We start from the raw sequence: 23,693 nt of genomic DNA on the forward strand, positions 1-23,693 counted from the left end.
GCGACGGGGAAGAAATGTCATTGTTGCAGTACAGTTGAACCCCTTTATAAGAGACACGTACCGGGGAGCAGTTTCTGTCTCTTATACGAGATGTCTCTTATAAGCAGGGTACCATGTTTTCACTTGCTAATCAGACCCTAGTTCAATGTGGGCACCGTATGACTAAAATAAGCTCAAAAGAACGCTACAGCATGTTTTAAAAGATTCATTCTAATTATTGTTTGGTCCCAGAATTCATGAAACTTCGTTTGCTTCATGACTGTATTTACACTGTTTTTTACAACTGATTCTACAAGCTTTTTTTCCTTTCCTTGTTTGTGGAAGATGAATCGTAGATGTTGGGTTCACAAGCCTGATGAATAACCAGAGCTCACAGCTTCTTCCGCTGTGTGGTCAGGCTATTCATTACGCTTGCAGGACTCAACGTCTGCAGTGCTTCTTGATTGGGAGCTACGCGAGTAGGAGAGCCCGCATGTGTGATCGCGCTCCATCCAATGAATGGCAGTAAGCTTCAACTACTTCTGTCAGTTGCATTTCCATTGGCAGGGCTTCTCATTGTCATTTCATAGCTGACTGAACCACTTTGTGTTTGCTGAAGTTATAATAAATAGCGACTGCACCTGTCTGTCGTCTACCTGTGTTTCCACAATGGAAGCAACTGCAATTAGTGACTGGTGACACTGCATCTGAAGTTAAAATGTCTGTTACAAGCGAGATTATTGATTAAACTTCAAGGATGACTTGTCCCTTATAACCAATCTTCTACATCCAATGTCTGTTATAAAAGAGGTCAATTTAATGGGAAAGATAGGGCAGCCAACCATGTGGGTGAATAGTGTCTCTTATACCCATTTGTCTCTTACATCAGTGTCTCTTATAACGAGGTTCAGCTGTAATGTGTGTATAGACTTTTCTTGCCATGGGCAGGAGTCTCAAACTGCACTCACAGTTGACAGAATTACCAGAATTTCACTTAACTTGGGAACATTGAGGCCACATGAGAGAATCCAGGACAATATAAGTCGTTTCAGCTAGAAAATTTTATGGAAGGAAGAAAAAGGTTATAAAGTTTCAATGGAAATGCTTCTATCCACAAAATTTGTAAGAAAGCAGTAGAAGTCGTAAGAGTAAAAGCGGTAAAGTAAGAATGTGGCCACGAAAACAGTGGACGGAGGGAAGCATGGTGTGAGAGGGTGAGGAAAGTTTCCGGTTTCCCAAACAACAAGACACAATTCCATCTTTCTGTGGTCTGCATGTACTGTGGCGTTGCATGTTGTGTAATTTGAGTGTATAGTGAATTGCAGTGATTGGTCGCTGGGAGCAGGTCATTGCATGACCGGGGGAGGCATAATTGGGACTCCACTGTATAACACGATTGAAAGCACGGCATTGTTTGGATTGCCAACCATTCTGCCATGCAGGAGCCTTTGAGACCAGAATGTAGCAAAGTTTCTTGTGGCATCTTATAAATGTGATTTGTGCACGCACTATACTGGGCATCAGAACAATCGATCTGGCAAAATCAGTCAACAGAATTCAGAGCAAAGCTATTTTCACCCCAGTAGGATTCAAGCGTTAGTTTTGCTCTATCACCTACCCTTTTCCCTGTCTAGGTGATCGGGGACAGGACACGTACAAGTGGCATTGGGGAAATTAGCATCAGCGATAACTTTGTCGACACTGACTTGCATCCGGTGAATGGACATAATAGCCAGGCCATTAAGCTGTGCTTAAGCCATCCGGATCCTCAGATATGTTTTTACTCTTTACATTGTCCAGAAGCTGTGTTCTGCAGCATCTGTACCCGCTGGGAGTGTTGCCAGTATCTTGAGGAGAGTGCGAACGTTCGGGAAGAGGGCTTCGCCGCATTCAGCTAAAGCGTCCGTCGCAAAGCGGGGAAGTTCTTCCTCTTGCATGGCTTGCCATTCAGTTTTCCAGATTTTCCATTCACCTTTTAGTGTAAAGACATGTGCTGTTGTCAGATCCCTGAGGTTAAAATCGAAGCCTGGCTGCACAGATTCAAATTTGCTCTTGGAGGCGTGCTTTGGCAATACAAATTGTGAGCTTTGTGGTTCTTTCCGATGGTTTGCAAAGCGCCGTTTGAGGGAACCTTTCAGGTCATTTATGTATGGGATGAACGTGGCTTGCCTGCAGTACTCTTCTTCAGAACTACTAAGGTATTTTGCCCAGTATCTCTGTGTTCCCAACACCCATGGCATCTCGCATTTCACTCCAAACTGCACCGCTCTATCTTGACATAGAGAAAACATTTTGTGGAATTCTGCCTCCGCATTGGTGCTTATCTCTTTGAGTTTAGTCAGCACCAGGTCAACCTGCTCCAAGGCGATGCTCATGTCAATAGATGGGCTCTGCAGATACACAGACAGGTGGTGTGTGAGGCCTAGGATTGTCTTACTAACAGCGAGGAATAAAAGAAAGTTTAGTGAACAGATTCGCTGATGGAGGCGGTGAGCAGTGGATGCTGTTGCTTTGTCAGTCCATGAACTCTTCAAGTGAGCGAACTGTCTCGAAAAGTGCTTGCAAGTTCCGGCACCTCACGTGTTAATTAAAACTGCCTGGCACTTAGATCTATCGTTCGCTGGGTGTAGCATGTTTACCTCATGCCAGTTGAGCTGACTTGGGCATGAGGAGAAACCGCAGAAGCTTCTTTGTTGTTCACTGCGCTTTTGTGTTCACCCGACGAGCGAACCCTGAGAGGGCTTATACAAATGCGTCGGTCACCCCACAATATTTAAAAGCGATGTAAACGTTTGAAGGAGGCTTTCCTCTAGTTTGTTTGGGAAACCAGTGGAGGAGGACCATTGACATTTTAACGTCCCCGATTACCCCCACAAAAAAACCCGAACTGGACGGAAGGAGAAAAAAAAGCAAAGGAGAGGAGAGAGCGGCAAGCCCCACTCGACGCAGGCCTTGCCCGACCTCTGTTATGCGATCATGAGCCTTGAGAGTTGTAAATACGTAGGGTAAATAAAGTGTACATATTGTACATCTTGCTTTTGGTTGGAGTAGGTCATCGTTTGCCACATGCCATTGACCACAAGCCATCGTTTCATCGATCATCGACTTCGGCCGACCGATCCATTTGAGTTTAACTGTGCTTCTCCAAACAATGCGACTGAATCATGACATTCTGCTCACCTTGCTTCACAATATCAACGCAGCCGGCGGAAAGACTTTGTAGACACTTCTAGATGTTTTTTTTAGGACTGCTGTTCTTTTGAGTGACATCCGAAAGGAAGTGCATACCTCACTAAATGTGCCAAAGGCTCAACGAATGTCTTGGACAGCTGAGGCATCGCTCAAACAAAATTTCAGGGAGTGTGACGAGCAGTGCATGTACAACGCCACTGGGAAGTCGTTCCGGATGCGGGGCTGCACGCCATTGAATGCCCCACTCATCACTGTTGCTTCATTACATCCTTGGCCTCTCGTCATGTTCAAGTGCAGGCCAAGGTTCAGCAGCTCCCTTTTCAGCGTGTCAGCCAGGCCATACGCACTGACGTCGTCAATAGGCATGAGGCAGAGGACATCTTCCCGAATGCTCGAAGTAGTGGGACCAATGTAGTGTACGCACAAAGAGAATTACTCGGTTTGGGATACATCCATTGTTTCATCTGCCAGCATCGAAAAAAATCCAGCCTCGTTTACCTGTCATACAATTTTGTCTTGTGTAAGCTAGCCGATTATTCAAATAATTTCATTTTGAATGCACCGGCTGGAGTAAAGAGCATTTCTGCCTGCTGTGCAAATGTGATTGGCCAAAATGGTGTCTCTTCCATTCGCTTTATAACGTAGGAGAGCCCTGAAGTTGCCGTCGTTCTGTAAGCGCTCCTCAAGAGAAAGATGCCCTGATTCCTTGTCACCTTTCAGCACGAGGTCTTGACGGCCACACAGTACAACTGTCTCGACAGTCGTGCATAACTTTGCCGTCGTCTTCGAGCTCGCCGTTTGCTTGCTGACTAAGCTGTACATGGACACTGCTCGATTTTCCTCCGGTGGCTCTGAGAACGCATCTGTCATCAGTCATCTGTGTTTTAGCGGGCGAAAACACAGTCTTATCATTGTCATGGCAGTGAACCCTTTTCATTCCGTATCGGTTCGCTACTGGAACTGAAACACCGACTTACTCCGAACTGATACGCACCTTTTCTCCAACTTACACGAGTCGAAAAATTGCCTCCGCCTTGTAACCGAATATTGAACCACAACCACGTCCACAGGTTTTGCAGCAGCCTTCAATGATCCCATCGGAGGGTTCAAATTGAGTGTCATTGTCATTACAAAAGGGTGGCGGAGATTATTTTTGCGGGTATGCATATGTTCGTTTAGTGTTCTTAACAGTAAATGATGAAGAGCTGCTTTTATTGTGAAAATTGACGTGTAAGAAAAGATATTTGGCGTGCTGAGTACAGCTGCATCGCGTGTTTTCGCGTGCTCGAGACCGTGGTGACTGTGAGTAGCGCAGAAGCGAATATCCGTGCCTCAAACACAAACGCACTTGCCAACTTATGTCATCTGTATACATAGACCGAACTGTCAAGGTACAAGGCCTTGAATTAACGCGCAAACGGTGTTATACAATAAATTTTACTACCTGAAGAAAAATTGTTCAGTCAAAGACCGCAAACTGTACATGTCTCTCTCCATCTTGTCTTCTTTTTTAGTCGTCAACATAGGAGCATGGTACAGTATTATTCTTAAAATCTGCTACCAAGACCTTCTGCGACCAAGTGCATTTTTATATTGAAACAGCACAAACTTGGTTTGCCTTAGACTCATGTAAATTCAGCCACCTGTGCTGGATAATGCTGCGTGATACTTTTCTTGCCAAGGGAATACGAATGCTATAGGCTGGGGCTTGTTGGCAAGCCTCAAGGTAAACCTGTGCAGCCGTGCATCAGTGACTACTTGTGTGAGTGACGGGTGACACGTAATAAATAAATACGTGCGAATAAATATTCTGGAACTCCTCGCTCATGTGTTAGCCCAGTGCATATGGGCTACAGCAGGTAGGTCCTCCATTCAATTAGCTTCCTGTAGGTTGAATCTATTTAAATTTAACAAAATTTTGAGTCCATCTGCATTCGAATTATCGAGATTTGACTTGGTAGAAAACATTTGACGAACGGAAATTAACAGACAGTGGATCCGGAACGACTTCCCAACGGCGTTGTACACGCACTGCTCGTCACACTCCCAGAAATTTTGTTTGAGTGATGCCTCAGCTGTACAAGACATTCGTTGAACCTGCAACATGCGTAGTTGCGCAACGGTGGTGATTGTAAATGCTAAGCGTCCTGTCGCAGAAATCGCAGTGGCCTGTCGCAGTTGCTCGCTTTTGGTAGAGAATCGATTGGTCGCTCGCTGCTGGGTTTTGTTGTTGCACAACTACAAATTCCCACTGCGAGTTGAAACAGTTGCTGTTCGACCAAAAGTGAGCTCTTGCGATCACTGCGGCCGCATGGCTTCTAGAGTCGCAGCTGCGAATGAACCCTTGAAATCAGCATGGACGTTATGAACAAAAATTATTTACATGGAAACAATTTACCGGAGCAATAGTCTACGTCATGCAAAAAAGAATGTGTTTTACAGTTGGCGCAACCAGGCCATTGTTTGCGTTCAACGAGCCATCATTTCTAGTGGCCTGATAGCAAGTGGCATGGTTGTAAGAGATAAAAAGATGAAAAAGTGTCGTGCAGTCATACCCATATAAAGTATACAAGACATTCACAGTCTTTCTCTGAGGTTTTTTGTTTCACCGATGTAGCTCGCGTTGCAGTCAGTGCAAAGATATTTGTATACAGTGCCTTGGGCTCCCTCCTCCCACGTTGTACGGTCTTTGGCAATAGGAAAGGAACATGTGATCGTAGGCTTGTGAGCCACTCGGATGCCTTCTTTTCTGAGAATACGGGCGACGGTTTCGCTAGCGCATCGGACATATGGGAGAGTGAGGTGTTTCTGTTGTGGTGTTTATTGGGGGGCCGGATGCTGAATTGGGGGGATTTCCGAATAAAGGTTTTTGGGTAGCTGTTCTTGGTGAGTTCCTTGATTATCAAGTTTGTTTTTCATTTGTTTAAATGCGCACGCCGCTACTTTGTGGCCGATTGAACGAATTCCAAAAAAAAAGGGGGGGGGGGGGCTGCCCTCCTACCCCCTGCCTACGTGCCTGCTTTACGTCCTAAAAACCGAAAGCGAGAAATTTGGTGTCAGTACCCCATAAAAATGGTGCATACCCCACTTGAGGGAATGCCAAAAAGAAATTTTTGCTCCTGGAAACTGCAGATCACAAAAAAGGGGAGCAAAATAAAGGATTTAGGCAGTATAGGTTCAAGAGAGAGAGAAAAAAAGGAAAGAATGGGAAGTGAGAAAACAAAGTGAAAGTTAGCACGGCAGTGGAGTCATCTCTGAAATGACTGAGATGACGGCGTGACACACGTCCCTACAGCAGTGGCCCAACTTTGTCTCAAAAAGATAAAAGCAGTGGGAGAGTCAGTGGCAGTCCCATGCGTCGCATGGAAGTCTGCAGCAGCAGCTTTGATGATTAGATAATCAGCGGCAAAAAAGGCAGAAATGTTCATCAGATTCAATATCGCGGCAAAAGTGGCACAAGGGAGAGGTTGCCAGATTCATGGTGAATCGGGACACCATGAGAAATACTTCGAACAAGCAAGTTTTACAGAGAGTTCTTCTCTAGCGGAATTTGAGGTGTTCAGGTTTAGGAGTACTGTGTACATCCCGTAATCAGAGGTCTCTTGCACCAACAGCTATTGGTGATAATGGAGCAGCAACACGCAAGCAAACGGAAGAAGCCATTGCCATTTTAGCTAACATATCAGCGGCTTCATTATAAGGGTGAATCCACAGTGGCCAGGCAGCCGATCAAGACGTATTTCCCGCACATGAGTGGGCACGCAGGAGTAAAAAAGGTTTATTAAGCATAGGATTGAATATTTCCGAGGAGAGAGCCGCGCACACGGAAAGGGAGTCCGTGAGCAACATCACTGAAGGTTGCGCCGAATTTAAGTTTCAGGATGTCAAAAAGAAGAGCAAAGCTCCTCCTGAGCGCGCTGCCACAACTCCTCCTCTTCTTGTTGGTGCACGAGTTCGGTCACGACGACGTCGTCGTTCGCCGGGTTGTACTCCCTGCGCTTGAGCTCGATGGCTTCCGCGTGTTCCTCGTACAGGCGAACGTACTTGTTGCCATCCAGCACGTCGACGGCCTCGCTCCTGAATGGCACGTAGAGCAAGACCTGTTCGCGCATGTACGATGCAACGTCTTCACCGGGGTTGTAGTTCCGGTAGCGAATCACCACCGGCCGCTCGCGCAGGGAGTACAGGGTCATCGTCTTCGCCTTCGTCACGGTCTTGTTCTTGGTGGAGCGGTCGCAGTCGGCATCGACTTGGTCTTTTTCGTCGCCATCGCCGCTGCTACTACCGCTCGTCGTCGTGGTGGTGGTTACGGTGGTCGTCGTGCGCTGTTGGCGCTCCACGTACTTGCTGACGAAGTCGGCCAGGCAAACGTTCTCGAGCTCCGGCTGGCACCGGGCCTCGTACTTCTGGATGACGTTGGGTTTCCAGACATCCGTAGACCCAACGGGGAGCCTGTTCACCTCCTCGTTCGTCTTGCGTTTGCGGACGCGCTCCTCGGGGAAGCATGTGGGGATGTAAACGACGTCGCGGCTCTTGCGGGACATTTCCTTCCGCAGCAAGAACCACGCCGCCTCCTGCACCGACATCTCCACGCCCTTCAGCACATTCACCTGGAGTTTCCGCAGCAGTTCCCGGTACTCATCGTTGGGGTTCTCCTTGAGCAGGTCGGCCACCGCGCGCTGCAGGTGCGACATCCCACGGTCGGCCTTGTTGACGTAGTCGACCACATAGGATGCGCACGCGTAGTGGTCGAGGATGAGCTGGAGATCCATGCTGGAGTCCAGAACCCGCCCGATCCACGGGTTGAACGCGTTCACCCGTTTCTGGGCGGGCCTCCTCTCGTGCAGCACGTGCGGTCGAGTTGCGCCGGCACGCAGGATCTCCAGGTACTGCTCGCGGGAAGCCACGTCAAAGACGCGCAGGAACTGCTCCAGGCTGTCGAAGTTGCCGTGCTCCAGACCCTGGTGCATCTCTTTGTACTTGGCTTTGAGTTGCTGCCGACGAAGCCGCTCCGCCTCTTCGTGCGGCGCCAGCGCACCCGACTCATCCACGGCCGTCGGCAGCGGGAACGGAACCACGATGCGCGTCTCATCGCTCGGCATGAAGGGAGCGCCAAAACGGCACTGAGTCCGCCCGCGCTTGTAGCACGTGTGAGTGTGCGCGTGGCACTGGGTGCGCGGCCGGCGGAGGAGGTTCGTGTCGAGCGTCAGCAGCGTCCGAACCATCTCCAGGGTCTGGGGCATGGCGCCGTCCGCGCCACTCAGCTCCTCGTCGACGGGGGCGTTCTCCAGCCAGAGCACGGTGTGGACGTGGGCGCTACTGCGCTGCTGGAACTCGACCCGCTTGAAGAAGTCGCGAACCACGTACGGCCGGAACGGCGAGCAGCGGCGATCGCGCAGGATGTTGAGGATTACGTCGAAGATGCGGTCGGTGTATATGGCGCACGCAACGGGGTCTTCGTTCACCAGTTCAACCCGTTCCCACGACCGCATCTCCTCCACGACCCGGGCGCGACCTTCAGGGCCCACGCGGAGCCGCTCCAACGTCTCCAGCAGCCGGTCCCAGTGTACTTCCGACGCAGAGAGTGTCAGGAAGACGTGGGGTTTGCCCAACTGCCGGATCATCGCAAAGAGCTCGCGCCGCCGCTCCTGCCAGTATTGGATGGTGTTTGGGATCCCGCGAAATAACCCCATGTCGCGGTTCACGACGTCGTCGAGGAACTGCTGGCCGCCCTTGAGAAGCTGCCCACGAGTGATGGAGTCCGTGTAAGCGTTGGTTCGGAACGCCATGGTGCGCTCCCGGACGTTGAACCACATCACTTTCACGGCCATGTACAGGACGTGTTCGGGCCGCACGCCGCGCCGGTCCGTCCGGCGGATCTCGCTGTTGGCGGTCGAGAACGCGGTGGCACAAGGCGACGTGATGCGACGGCGGACGCCCATGTAGATCGTGGGGTAGGCGAGCTCCTCGGCGCGTTCGTCGACGTACAGCGACAGAGGCCGCACGTTCTCACCGGGAGCAACGTCCACCACGTACTCGCCGTCCACCAACCTGCGCGCCACCACGTCCTCTTCGACCGTCGCCGATGCCGCCGCCGCCGCAGCCGATTTCGCAAGCGCCTCGTCCGACGACGGCGGCGGTGCGGCGTGCATGGCCTCGTCGTCGTACACGACCGTGCGCTCCATCGCGTGCAGCAGCTTGCTCAGCTCCACCGGGTCGTCGATGTCCACGTCCTCGGGGAGCTCCTCCACGTGCTCGTTGTTGTCGCCGCCGCCGCCGGCACCGTGGTCGTCGTCGTCCTCCAACTCGTTCAAGCGAGCCCAGTCCAACGTGACCCCGACCTCGCGGTACAGCTCGGTCGTCTCGAGGTACTTGAGCCACGCCAGAATGTTGCCGCGCTTGACCAGGCCGCGCTTGTACGTCGCCGGGCTCATCAGTCGACGCTCGATGTTCACGTCGATCGCCGCGTCCTCCGTGACCCGACGGGGCAGCGACAGCACCAAGGCGGGCACTTCGATGGGAACGTTCACAACTTGCCCACGGATGCCGTACTGCCCCGTCGCCCGAGTCAAACGACGAATGCTCATGAAGGGCAGCCTAGGCGCGATCAGCCGCTCCTCCACCGCGTTCAACTCGGGTAAACCCACAGGACGCGGCCCGTACCTGTAGCCGTAGGCGACGCACATGCTGGGGACGACGCCGCGGATCATCGAGTCCTTGCAGGAGTTGCACACGACGAACGTGCGGAACCGCTCCAACGCTGCGGCGTCCGTCACGTCGTCGATGCTGTCCACGACGTCGATCACCCGCTGGACGACAACGGTGCTGTTGTCGTTGTTGCCATTGTCGTTGTTGGCGGCGACGAACCCGCCGAAGCCGCCGTCGTTGACGTTGGCGTTGTCGTAGACGTTGTCAGCCGCGCCAGCAGCCGACCCGGCGCCGCCACCGACAACGACCGCAGCTGCAGCCGCGCCCTCCGCGTCCAGAACGAACGCACTCCAAAGAACCCGCAGGCAGTTGTTCTGGTGCGTAGCGTTCCGGATGTTCCCGACTGTGGTGAGGTTGTTGCCGAACCAGAGTCGGTCGCAGACGGCGCAGCTGTGGCCGAAGCTGCGGTCGAGGAATTCCCGCTTGAAGCGGGCGTCGGCGCCGCCTCGCTCACGGAAGCGCGCCTGGGCCTGTCGCTGGCGCGCGCGAACGGCCTCCGGGTCCGCTTCCAGACGACGACGTTCGGCTTCGGCTTCTCGTTGACGTACGCTGGGATCCGCCCGACGAAGCGCACTTCGAGCAGCGGCAGCCTCCGGATTTGCGAGTCGACGAGCACGCGCTGCTGCCGCCTCTCGTTGCCGCATGCCCGGATCCGCTTCTCGGCGCTGGCGTTTAGCGGCGGTTTCGCGTTCGCGAACGTCGTCGTTGTCGGCTCGACGTCGGCGTTTCGATGCAGTGTCACGTTCTCGCAGCGTTGGATCCGCCGCCCGACGTTCACGAGCGACCGCCGCTTTTCGCTGCCGAAGTTCGCTTTTGGCGGCTCGGCGTTCACGAACGGATGCCGCTTCACGTTCTCGCAGCGTTGCATCCGCCGCCCGACGTTCACGAATGGCTGCGGCTTCTCGCTGGCGAAGTTCGGCGTCGGCGGCTCGCTTGCGGCGCTTGCGCTCAGCATCCGCAGCACGCCGCCGCGCCGCCTTCTCTTCCAGCGTAGACATTGTCGATGAAGTCGATGGTGAAACGTGAAACCGTGCCGTGAACCCTCTGCCGCGGCTATGACGGAGGAAAGGGGTCAGCGGGGCTGGAGTCGGTGTTGGCTGGAGTAAACTTTTCTTTCCTCCATGGCTGGAGAGACTTTGAGCGGCCGCGCCGCCCCGCAGCGCATTCCTGACGCCGGATTACCGCCGCGGCCGGCGGAGCGACCGTTTGAGGGAGGCAGCGGTTTCTTGCGGTTTTTCGCACTTGATCTCACCCCCACTGCTCTCTGCGCATGCGCCGCGTTGCTATGGCAATGGAGGCGCGTCGCCTGCGTCGTCTGCTTCCACTCCGACGCGGCTGGCTAGAGTGAACTAGAGCCGCGCCAAACTCAAACGGGAGCGCGCGGCGCTCCGCTCGTCGATGCGCGCCGTAGGCAACGAGAAGCGTGTAGCCGCGTATGCGATCACGATGGAAACAAAAACAAAAGCAAAACAAAGAAAGAAAAGAAGAAGATTCGAACGCGGAGATCGAGGCATTGGGCACATTTTTCTCAGCCTAGCAATGAACAGCTGATCTCACTATCTCAGTGCTTTCGTCAACTGCAATAGAGAATGCTTCAAACTCGTGGCATCGGTTGATTAATCCTTTTTCAATGTCTCCACTGATCTCGTTAATTATATCTGGGCGACTGTGTTTGGAGAGAGGCTTATTTTCTCGAATGTCTTTTGCATGCTGGGACAGGTAGCATCAGCGACTCCGAGCAGGCACTGCTTCACGAACAGATCTTCAGTGAAGGGCTTGGATGATTTGGCGATAAGCTCAGAAATGACGAAGCTTGCCCTTACCGTTTCGTCGCTTGCTTTGGCAGCCTTTTTGAACAGGTTTTGCTGCTTTCCCAACGCCGCCTTCAGTTGAGTCACGGTGTGCTCGCGAACGTTGCCAGTAAGAGCACCATACTTCTCGTGATGGCAAGACATGAAGTGGCGTCGAACATTGTACTCCTTCGGCACAGCCACAGTCTGGTGGCAGACGAAGCACAACACCTTGTCTCTTGATTCCGTGAAGAAATAAGAAAGTTCCCATCGCTCCTGAAAGCACCTTGAGGTGCAAAACGCAATGAGGAAGACGAGATGAGCATCTCGTCTTCCTCATTGCGTTTTGCAGACTGCTTGGACAACGACATTGTGGCTCGCTAGACTTCCACAGCAGAAAGCTTCGCTGTTTGCAGACGGTCCAAAAAAAAAAAAGTCAAAAAGACACCTGTCACATTTACGGAGGCGACAGGCACGTAGGAGCACAATTATATAGTGCGCTCTATCATGATTGGCTTGGGGCGCCGTTACCATCCACAGTGCTGTCAACAGCTTGCGAGTCGGAGGATAGGCGCTTGGTTTGGCGTCTCAATTTAGCGCACGCCAACAGATATGTGGCGTTTGATGTCTGGAAGTGCACAGTTTTGAAGGGCAATGTGCAGTCTTTTCCTCAGCAGCGAGATGCCACTCTCTCCCAGGCCATAAATAACGCTGCGACACGCCCCTAAACGCACGTGGGTGCATTTTAGAGCCCGAACCTAGAGTCCGGCGTGCGGCTGCGTCCTTTTCGCTACAGCTGCAGCGCAGTGAAAGTATTTGACACAAAGACGAACCGGAAAGCAAATATCCACAAACACCATACAACACCCGGAAACCTTCGCGCTTTCGCGGAAGCCTGGAAAACTCCGGACAAGCCGCCGTCTTCTCATTAGTGACGTGCCGCCCCGTTCGCAGGGTCATAAAACGCTGCGGGCAGTTTCTCCGCGGCCTGTGCTCGCCCAGCCCTGTGCGCACTGTAGAGTGCTCGATCCACAAGTCGCAGTTGCTTGTGACCATTGTGCACCCGACTTACCGGCGCCTGAATCGTGGGGCCTCCGGAAAAGAGGGGTGTCCGCTCTGGTAACGCGAAGACGTGAAAGACAATATCCACGCGTTTTCGAGCAGTCTCTGGCCACTTGCGTCCTTGGCTACACAAGCAGGGCGCGCACTCACGCATTCGCTTAAAAAACATAAATAAATGAACCAAGACACTCATGGGGGGGGGGCGCTGGCCGCAATAAAAGGGTCCGCTGGCCGCGTGTTTGAGACCCCTGATCTACGCTCTCGTTCTGGTTTAGTACACTCTGTTCTGGTTTAGCAATTTCGAGTCAGGAGCAGTTTCCTATTTTGATATGTTTTCCTACACTGTGTCCACATACGTGTATATTCAACAAAACTGGTGTTAATTATTGCACGTAATAAATATGTCCTGTGCTTTGTTTTTTTTTTAATAAATGAATGATTCATGGATCCTGTGCTATAACCAGTCTCCCTTTGTCATTGAAGAATGGCATAATCCATATCAAACGATCAGGGCCCGAACAAAAGAAATGTTTAAGACGCCCTGCCGTTTTCTACGCAATGACGGCACGTGTATTATATTTTTATTATTGCGTAATTTTTGGCAACTTTAAATGCATGATGTAAACTTGCGCTGTGCATGAATGCGTCTGCTTGAGAGCGTTCGCGTTACTTGCTGCCGAATTCTGCTTTGTGGGGCTATGAAAGAGCCGAAAAACAACCACGGGATGAAGCTTCTTTCATTACGTGGTTCATCTTTCCCGGCCTAATGAAAAAAAAAAAAAAGAAACCACTGCGCGCGCGGAAGGCTTTCAACCCTGCCGTTGCGCGTAGCCTTTGCCCTTCTCATTCGGGTCTTTAATAAAGAGTTAGTAATCAATATATTATTTATTTTTATTTATTTATTTGTTTATTTGATTGTTTATTTGATTGTTTATTTGTTTGTTTGTGCATTTGTTCGTTTGTTTGTAAAGCAGGCCTCTATTTAGGCCCAGCACATGAGGGTCAATATAACAAATTCGTCGACAACAACAAAAAGATTGAGCAACACGTACGAGACTAGCATCGCCCCCGACAAAGCAGGAATCACATCAAATACACAGCTTACAAAAGTTGATAATTTGCGTAAACAGTTCTGGAACAGGCGCTACAAGGATGGGATGCACAGCCAAGGGCGCCGATTTTATCAAGTGACCATCGCAATGAAAGCCCATGCTAGCGCCGATTAGCTTAGTCACAACCAGCGCATTTCGAAATACGAGACGAATCGTGAGATCAGCTGTTCATCGCTAGGCTGAGTAAAATGTGCCCAATGCCTCCATCTCCGCGTTCGAATCTTCTTCCTTTCTTTCCTTTTTTTTTCTTTTTTGCTTTTGTTTTTGTTTCCATCGCGATCGCATACGCGGCTACACGCTTCTCGTTGCCGACGGCGCGCATCGACGACCAGCGCGCCGCGCGCTCCCGTTTGACTTCGGCGCCGCGGTGCGCAGCCGCGGCGGAAAGGAAGCCGACGACGCAGGCGACGCGCCTCCGTTGCCATAGCAACGCGGCGCATGCGCAGAGATCAGTGGGGGTGGTGCGAAAAACCGCTCCCTTTGAGGGAAGCTTCAAAGAGCATCTCTGGCGCAGTAACTTGTGTCACGAACTATTTTTTAAATTAAAAAAAAAAAACGTGTTCTGGTGGAGTTATGTAACGTGTTGACTTATGTAAAGAAACTGCAACAAAGTTTACAAGTGCTGCACAACGTCACTCGTGCAAGGAATTTTTTTAACTATGTAGCGGGCTGAGACGTCACCCGGTGCTGGTCCGTTCGTGCAAGAGTTGCTAGTTCGTCCGGCGCCGGGCTGTGGTTGCTGCTGCGATAGTTTTACATTCCGATCCACACAGTTCGTTCCCTCGTTGCTTTGGCCACTGTTTAGCTACGAAGTCAGCATACTGAACGTGGATATGTGCATCAGCGCGTGTGCGACACTGTGACTTTGTTGCGCATTTGGGCGTAGAGCCTTTCTTCCTTGACTATGTGTGTGTGTTTGAACACGTGAGTGCGTCATGCCGAACAAGTGTTGTGTACCTCGTTGTCGCGGGAACTACAAGAACGGTTCCAAAGTACGGATATTCCGATTCCCGAAAGACGAAGAGTTGCGTCAAATATGGATTCGCGCTATACCGCGGGAAAACTACCTACCAACAGAGAACACGAGGGTGAGTAGTTCTTCAGTTTTTTTTTTTTTTTTGCATATTCCGTCCAGGGAAAGATGCGCTGCAGTTATTAGAGAGGCATTACCAATTTTCGAATATTTATTTGCTAGGCACAAGCTCAGCAGTACTGCTAACGATTAAAATTTAAAGTAGAGGTGTAAAGCACTAGCCACAAAACGTTTTAGTTACTTACGCGAAGACTATGTTTTTCTTCATTTCTGTGAGCTTCACTTCCACCCGGAAGACATCACAACCGAAACATCGTATACAGACGACTCGACTGGGCGAGCAGTCACTGCCCCCTTGCCGCATGCGCGCCTACTCCCAGGGGCAATTCCGACGATATTCCCCGACTGCCCCAAGTATCTGACCTCACAGCGCAGCGCGCGAGAAGCTCCCGAGGCAAAACGATTGCGCCTGGAGTCAAGCGCACTGCAAAAAGCTCTTCAGCAATCAGCCGAGACATTTCAACATGAAGTTGAAGAGGACAGAATTCAGTCGCTCAAAGACCTGGCGGACTACGTGAGATGCAATTCGTCGGCTTTCTGGCACGCAATAGAAGCGAACGAACGCCTCATCCTGCTGCACATCGTTGACGAGGATGCCCCGAGCATTAAATATTCCTTCACGATCAAGCCGGATTTGAGCATAGTCTTTCATTATTTGAAGGCCCCGACTCAGAAGCTCGGACGTAACATCTCGATTCCCGATGTAGCTTCAGGGAAGAGAGAAGTTATGGAGGCCCTTGAGGCTATTGAGAAATGGGACCGCGACCTGATTTCGACAGCTACCACCTCGAAGGGAGATACTGTAGAAATTGTGCGTGCGCTGCTTGCCAAGCTGTGTGAAAAGGAAGAAGAGGACGATGTCCACACAGTCAAGTTTTTGATTGAGCAGCTCAACCTTTTGTCCGAGAAAAAGGTGCGAAGACGCTACTTGCCGACGTCACCGTGTTCGCCTGCCTACTTTTTACCATTTCGCCTCACGCTTACCGGTACATCCGCAGCTCCGGACATATCATTCTTCCGTATCCTGTAACCATCCGATCAGTATGCTCGTCATACAAAATGGACCCTCAGCTTGAGCACCAGCCGTCTACCTTTCTGAGATACATGGCGAAGAGGATATCGGACCTGGACGATCGCCAACGCGTTGTTACGCTAATGGTGGACGAAATCCACATGAAGCCTTTTCTTGAGTACAAAGGCGGAAACATCGCTGGCATTGCGCACAACTCACCAGAGGCGGCAAACAGCGCTCTTGTTTTTATGGTTCAGAGCCTCACGTCAAAATTGAACGAGGTAGCCCATATAGTGCCTGTCCGCTCTGCAGACGGGAAGTTCATGCACGAAATGCTGAAAGAAGTCATTTTTGGTTTGGAGAAGATTGGCTACAAAGTTGTATGCGTTGTAACCGACAACAACAAAATCAACAGGAAAGCTATGGAGCATTTTGATCTGTCTTCTCCAACTTGCTCGTCTTCGGATACTCGCTTTGTTTATGAGCATCCGTGTGATCCTGCAAGGCCATTGTTTTTTGTGATAGACCCAGTTCATATTTTGAAGTGCATCCGAAACAACTGGCTGAAGCAAAGTAATGACCAGCGGTGCTTTTTTTTTTCCGAGATGGATTCAGAACACACAACCGAGCGGCGCATGTTGACGGCATCATTTCAAGCCATCAGAGATGTGTACAACGCTGAGGTTGGTCAGCTACTCAGGCATGCTCACACGCTGACTCGGAAAGGGCTCTTTCCGACGGACATTGAAAAACAAAATGTAAAACTTGCGCTGCAGATATTCCACAACTCCCTCCCTCCCGCCCTGCGAGCCCTTCAATCGAAGCACAACCTTCAGTTTGTTGAGGGAACCGCGGCTTTCATTGATATTGTGCTGACGTGGTGGAGGATTGTGAATGTCCAGACACCATGCAAGGGGAAAAGGCTGAGGGATGAGCTCCAAAGCCCGGTGTCTTCTCTAGATGACCCGCAAGTGGACTTCCTATACAACCTTTTGGACTGGCTGGACGAGTGGAAGAATCGAACTGCGCAGTACGACAGCGGCAAGTTGACCAAGAAAACTCACGCTGCTCTCCACCAAACAACTCATGGACTCGTGGAAATTGCCAGGCACTGCTTCACCGAGCTCAACATGCTCTACGTCCTGTTTGGCAAGATCCAAACCGACAGCCTGGAAGACCGCTTTGGGAAATACAGGCAACTCGCAGGCTCGCAGTACCACGTGTCCATACGACAAATCTACGAGGGCGAAAACAAGATGCGTTTGCAAAGCACGCTGCCGACTGTCAGTAAACCTTCCCAGCACGAGAGTCACAGAGACGAGCAGTGGGAAGACCTTGACCGAGACGAGGGTGCAGCACGCGCTAACTACAATGTGGTTGTCACGCAAGACACCTTGTCTAAGATGAAGGACATCATTCCGGTATTGGTGTACGTGGCAGGATACTCCGTTTACTCCACCTTGAGAAGGCTGAAATGCGAGAAGTGCAGGGACATCTTAACCATTGACAAGGAAGTCACTGTCTCCGTGGAGGATCCCAACTACGACCTTGTGAAGGAGCTTGACCGAGGAGGACTCGTACATCCCTCAATATTTGCTGTCAACAGCTACGCAGTCGTTGAGGAATTGTCAAGACGAGACGACTTCTTAACCATTCCCAATCAGCGTCAAGTGGCGACAGATCTCACTGTGGATCTACTCACTGAGGACCCATCTGATTTCGATGGATGTACATGTGATGCTGGACACACGAAGGAGATTGTCCTTAAGTACATTTTGTGGTGCAGTTCGAACATTTTGCTGAAAAACTTCTGCTCCAGAATGAATGATGACATTCGTGACGCCAGTGAAAAATCGAAGAAAAGGAAGCTTCAAACACTGAGCAAAAAGTAGAATGGGTGTGGTTTTCTCCCCAGAATAAATCGTACTTGATGATCAAGATGTTGAAATCATTCGTCTGATTCTCTCGATCGCCGTGGCGGTAAAGCTAGAACATCAAAACTTTCACAAGCCGGATGCAGTACTTTGTTACTCCGTGGAGCAATGCTAGGATGCTCAGTAAGATTTTTTCCACAAATCCTTTATTCGGTCTAATTTAGCCGCAGCAACTGCGAACGCGGGAGCGTTGGTTCTGCTAAAACGTGCACGAAACACTGGCTCTCCGCCGCATTCGCCGGCGTAAATGGGCCCCCACCCTCTGACGTCACCGCGGCAGCACTACGGCCTTGAAATCTAGTCGGTGTTGGCCCGAACCGAACGCGGCGAGAGAGGGTGTTGCGAGCGGAGAGAAGGCGAGGAGGACGCGGGGGAGAGGGCGCACCTGTGGCCGACGGGGAGCGATGCGGACTACGACTACGGACGTCAACGCGGGTGACATCGTGAGTTACTGAAATGCTCTGCATTTAAACTGGTGGTAGTGAATGCGTTGTATCAGCAGCTTCTTGACGTAGTTTGAATGAGTCAAGGATATAAGGCGCGTTCGTAGCCTCCCATTCTGTGTCGGCTTTGTGGCGCAGTGGGTAGAGCACCATGTACATTGCGTTCCGCCCGCAGGGTCGAGGGATCGAAACCAGGCGCCGGATAGTATTATTTTTTTATATAGTGTAGGGGGAGGGGTGCGGACTACGACTGCGGACGTCAACGGGGGTGACATCGTGAGTTAGTGAAATTATCTGCATTTAAAAGTCTGCATAAGAAATAGGAATATAGTTTAATGAACGCCATGAAAAAGACCAATTCATTGGCCGAGAGAGGATACCCACCCCAACTTCCTCATCTTTCCGCGAAGCGCTGCTTGCAATAACTCCGCGGGATGGGTATTCGGACTGGTGTGCAAGGCAAATACTGCTATTCATATTAGCCGGAAGAAACAGCATTCTTGGGGAAAGATATTATCAAACAAAATCTCAAATACTGCGGATGGGAACTGGAAAGGAGGGTCGTGTTTAATGGAGTAAGTAAATAACTGACCAAAATGACCTGTGGACGACGGAAAAGAGAACAATATAAACTGATAAACGGCAATGCCTGTTGGAGAAAAACAGCCGGTGGTCTTGGCTGCGCTTGCAGGGCCCTTGCCGTCTACTGACTTTTTTTGCCAGGATGCGCATTCTGAAATATTGTGAAACTATGCTCTGGCGAAAAATAACTGAAAAATGTGTAAAAAAACGTACCCACTCTATGTGGCTTCGGAGGGAAATGCTCCTGTGAGGCACACACAGTCCGAAATTTCTAAAGCAGCCAAGCCCCAGTTTTCAGCGCCCAAAAGCAGGACAACCAGCTCCAGCTGTGAATCTGTGATGTAGCACGCCGCGCACGATGGAAAAAAAAAGTACTCGAGAACTTGTCTGCTTACGTGCTATGAAAACGAAAGCTTGGCGATTATGAAAGACTTCTTTTAAAATAGTTTCAGTCCATGTCTTCTTTCTCTTTATATTTTGATGAGAATCACTCGGACAAGCGGACTGGCCGCACTCAGTCACCCGTTTTGCACACGCGCCGCCGCCTGCGTCTTTACGTAGAAGTACAGGCAACCACCTATGTACAGAGTACATAGAAGACGCATTATTGCATGGAAGCGAAATGGGGGCTTACGGATGCGCAAAAATCCGCGTCTGTGTGGTCGTTAATTGTACACGTAATAGAACCACAGTTAGAAAAAAAAAAAAAACCGCGCACGGATGAGGCAATGCTCGTTTTCTGCCAAAGTTCCCGTCAACTTCTGCTTGCCACCAAGATCCAAATTTACGTTTTTTTTTTTTAATTCAATTGCTTTACTTTTGTTCTCTTTGAGAAGTAGACCTTTTTTTCGGCCAATTTTGTTTTACGGTGGAAGTTTCATTGACAGAGTCAACTAATGCTTTCGCATTGAAATACGCCGGCCGTCCTTGTGATGTCCCTGCAGGTGGAAATACTTACCAGGGGAAACAGCCGGTCCTGCAGAGTCGAACAGGCGCAGCAAGGGAACGCATGAAAAGGCTCGCGACACGCACTTGAGTGGGACACAGGTTACTATACAGATTGCATGGGGCAGCCTACCATTCCTCGTTACCCCTGCTTTTCCTATCCATCCCCCTCGATCTGTACGAGTGGCGCAGCAGAACTCGGCACCTACATGCCACTAACTATCACGGCACAAGCGGATGTCACTTTGTGCGTCTCGGAACGTCATCCCCGCCAGTCTTCGGCAAGTGAAGCGGAATTCATTCGTTCGATGGCAATAATGTGGGTTTTAATTCGGGCTGAACTCCAGCGATTGCGATTCAAAATACCAGTTTGGACTCTGTAGGGCACGAAGATCTCAATTCAGTACCCGTAGTACTTCTTATCAGACCTTACGTAATCCATCTTACGGTCAAATTGTACTATAGGCACAGCTGGTGCTCCTGCACGTACATGGCTGGGGGGGACGATGACCAGCTTGGAGACCTTGAGCCCGACCTCAGAAAAGACGGCGATAAGGAACGGGGTAGGAGCTGTGCTTGTCCAGTTCCACCTCGTGGTGCCAGCACATGCGCGTCGTGCGTTCCAGCTCCTCCGCCCAGCATCGTCGATCTGCAGATGCCTGCTTGCACCGCCATGAGCACACGCCTTCGAGCGAGCGCCAGAGCCGGTCCGCCCGGCGTTCAGCGACGCCCCAAGCATTCAGCGTCGCCAGGCTGTGCAGGACGAGCGGCGGGCCAGCGGGGATGTCGGAGCCTTTCAGTCCCCGTAGCGTCGACCGGCCGATGATGGCCCGGTTGCGTGAGTAGTCAGGGGGCCTGCAGGTGCTACGGTGCAGTTCGGCTTCTTCCTCGGGGAACGGCTTGCCCACATGCCTTCCCTGGTGGAGCTCGCCCACGAGGAGCTCCATGGAACAGGCGGGCGGCGTTGGGACCGCCCGGTGTCGTCCGTCAAGATGGCTAGCCAAGGCTATTAATAAAGGAGGCTCCTGCAGACGGACGCGCCATCCACACGTAGCGACAAGCACCTTCGCGGCGTCTGTTGGCAGGAGCTGGAGAGGCAGTCGGCACAATCGTGGCGCTGCTCTGTTGGATTGGCGGAACGAAGCGAGAAGGGTTCACCTTATACTGTGGTCGCAGGGCCGTTGTTGACCATGATGATAATTTTTGTCCCAAGGATTGCAGTCACATATCCAGGGGTATTGGCCACTGCTTCTGTCACTTTTAAAATCATCATAATCATTATAATCTCCCCATCAGCCTACCCAGGCCCACTGCAGGGCGAAGGCCTCTCCCATTGACCTCCAATCACACCTGTCCTGCGCTGTTCCTTGCCCCCGAGTTTCCTTATTCCGTCTCTCTGTACCAACTCTGTTGCCCTAGCTGGTCGTCATTTCGACTGCATACATAGCCTGCCCATTTGTTTTTCTTTATATGAACTATGATATCATCTACTCGAATTTACTGCCTGATGCTCTGGTGAAAAATGATTCATAGAAACAATTATAAATATAGTCCTACAGCCTAAAGGCCGGGGAAGCGGGCATGCTTACGATTTAAATGAGACCGGGGCGGCCGGACAGTCATAGGTTTCTGGAGGAACAGCTCGTCGTTTCACAGCGACAAGTGGATGATATGAATGTGGAGGAGGAATACCATTTACCGCCATAGAAGAAATGTTTTCTTCAGGTCCAAGTCACCAGAGTTTTGCGCCGAGGCTCAAACGCTGGTATAAGCAAAAGCTGGCCGTCCATGTTCGGGCTGGTCAGCGCGACGTTCCATTTCTCAGTTGATGTATTGGCGATTCGAGGGAAGATTGAGTGTTCTGGAACGCTAATGGTGTGGGAGCGGGATCCGAATTGCAGTGGCGATTGCTTCGCATGGTGAAATAATTCTACTTTCTCATGTGGCCGAGAAGATGAGCCTCATGTTCGGCGAGATCTGTTATCATTGCATTCGCTAAAACAGTGAAAATATCTGTCGTAAAAAGGTGCTTGTCTGACGCAGTCCACCCTCACCACTGCTAGATATGTCTGATTGCTGATAGGCTTAAGAGAAGCCGACAACAGTGTTGTAGCAAGAACCTCGTATATTTTGGCGAGCGCCGTAACGAAAAGTCACCACGCAGAGTATACGAGCGAGAGAGTATACGAGCACAAAACGAACGCCCTTCACAACGAGACCAAATCGACACTGTTGTCCCGGTGCGAAACGCGTCCTTACCCCAGTAGTGTTCGCCGCGCACGTACGAACTTGACAGGTACTGAGGTACATTTAAAAATATATGTAAAAAAAAAAAAGCATTTCACGGTAGTAAACGGGGCAGATCCCCATATGCCAACTCGGGGACCGGCAGCTCACTTTCAAGTTCACTTCCGCTCTGAAGGCAGCCATTATAATTTCAGGAGTGTAGGGCAGGGCTCTGCCCGCGAGAGGATCAATGTTCACACTGAAAACAGCGCAGGAACGAGGACGGAAGAAGTGACAAACTAGAGCGCTGACGAACAACTGAAGTACGATTTATTACACGGAAAACCAGTGGCTGCAAGCATGCGCTCGCGATCAAGGATAAGATATCACTCCAAGTATGCAATGGAAGCTTACATCAAGGATAAAACAATCAGACTTGGTGTCAAGCTAGCTCACTTGTACAAGTGAGGTTCAACTGGCTAGTTATGCCACCTCTCTTTCCAAAAGGGCAATTGATGGCGTGCTCACGCATTGTTCCCCTCGAATGCCAATCAGTGAGGCCTCCAATATTTCCCAATGCGTGCTCCAATGCGTGGAAAGAGAGGTGGCATAACTAGCCAGTTGAACCTCACTTGTACCAGATAGCTTGACACCAAGTCTGATTGTTTTATCCTTGATGTAAGCTTCCATTGCATACTTGGAGTGATATCTTATCCTTGATCGCGAGCGCATGCTTGCAGCCACTGGTTTTTCCACGTAATAAATCGTACTTCAGTTGTTCGTTAGCGCTATAGTTTGTCACTTCTTCCGTCCTCGTTCCTGCGCTGTTTTTAGTGTGAATAATGTGCACCCAACTAGCCCAACGTCAAGCCTTAGGAGGATCAATGTAATTGCATTACGGTAACAACGTAAGTTGGAGGCCCAGCTACCAGTTCTTGTGCTAACGTGTCCGAGTATGCATTGAGCCCGCAGGTTCCGAAATTACGTCGGGCTATTTTTGTATACCCTACACTGGCCGAGGCTGAGCAGTTTCGCGTGGCTCCTGGAGAGCCGTGCTCCGCATGCGCGAGGAGCAGTGACGTCACATGGTACACAGAACGTTGGTCGCTGCCCTGCGGCTCTCACACACCTCACGCGTCTAGCGTCTCCGCCGACCTCCGTTCCGCACGTGGTGCCCGGTCCACTTGATGATCATGCGAGGGGTTGCCGGGTGTGCAACCGATGGCTCGTGCGTCGCAGCAACACGGGCGTGCGCCTGTGGAACCAGCTTAGCTCTGGGGCGATGGGTGACGCTGCGCCGGAGCCGCTTGATGAATATACATGCGTCACATGGTGCATATACCGTGTGTGTGTCATTGAAGCAGCAGTAAGCATGATAATCAAGCTAATCCTAGACAACCAGGAAAGCTAAGAATAACCAGATGAACCTTAGCTCACGGTACGCATATCCTGGCATAGCCGAGCTAAGCCACTGCTAATTTTTTTCCCCGGCTCTAACACGGTATACTAGAAAGGAAATCGGCTGCCTATCTGCTCGCCTATGATTCGCTGCACAATCGCAGACTCTCGTCGAAAGACGGTTGTCTTCAGCCGCCCCTGCCACGTGACTGCCCCT

At 51.0% G+C, this 23,693-nt stretch overlaps 2 protein-coding genes across 2 annotated transcripts; one reads left to right on the forward strand and one right to left on the reverse strand.

Moving 5' to 3' along the window:
- Positions 1–5,574: 5,574 nt before the first annotated feature.
- On the reverse strand, positions 5,575–11,929 carry LOC144149818 (uncharacterized). The gene has a single exon (XM_077681477.1). It carries the CDS (start codon positions 10,875–10,877, stop codon positions 7,056–7,058), a length of 3,822 nt encoding a protein of 1,273 aa, XP_077537603.1. The 5' UTR covers positions 10,878–11,929; the 3' UTR covers positions 5,575–7,055.
- Positions 11,930–14,778: 2,849 nt separating this feature from the next.
- On the forward strand, positions 14,779–18,093 carry LOC144149834 (uncharacterized). Its single transcript, XM_077681515.1, is given in 3 exon segments — positions 14,779–14,935; positions 15,128–15,862; positions 15,865–18,093. Coding segments are annotated over 3 exon segments (2,868 nt in total). The 3' UTR covers positions 17,841–18,093.
- Positions 18,094–23,693: the final 5,600 nt, after the last annotated feature.

Source organism: Haemaphysalis longicornis, unplaced genomic scaffold, assembly GCF_048455015.1.
Source record: "Haemaphysalis longicornis isolate Haplotype H1 unplaced genomic scaffold, Haemaphysalis longicornis Haplotype H1 scaffold_8, whole genome shotgun sequence".
In the NCBI taxonomy this organism is placed as follows: Eukaryota; Metazoa; Arthropoda; class Arachnida; order Ixodida; family Ixodidae; genus Haemaphysalis; species Haemaphysalis longicornis.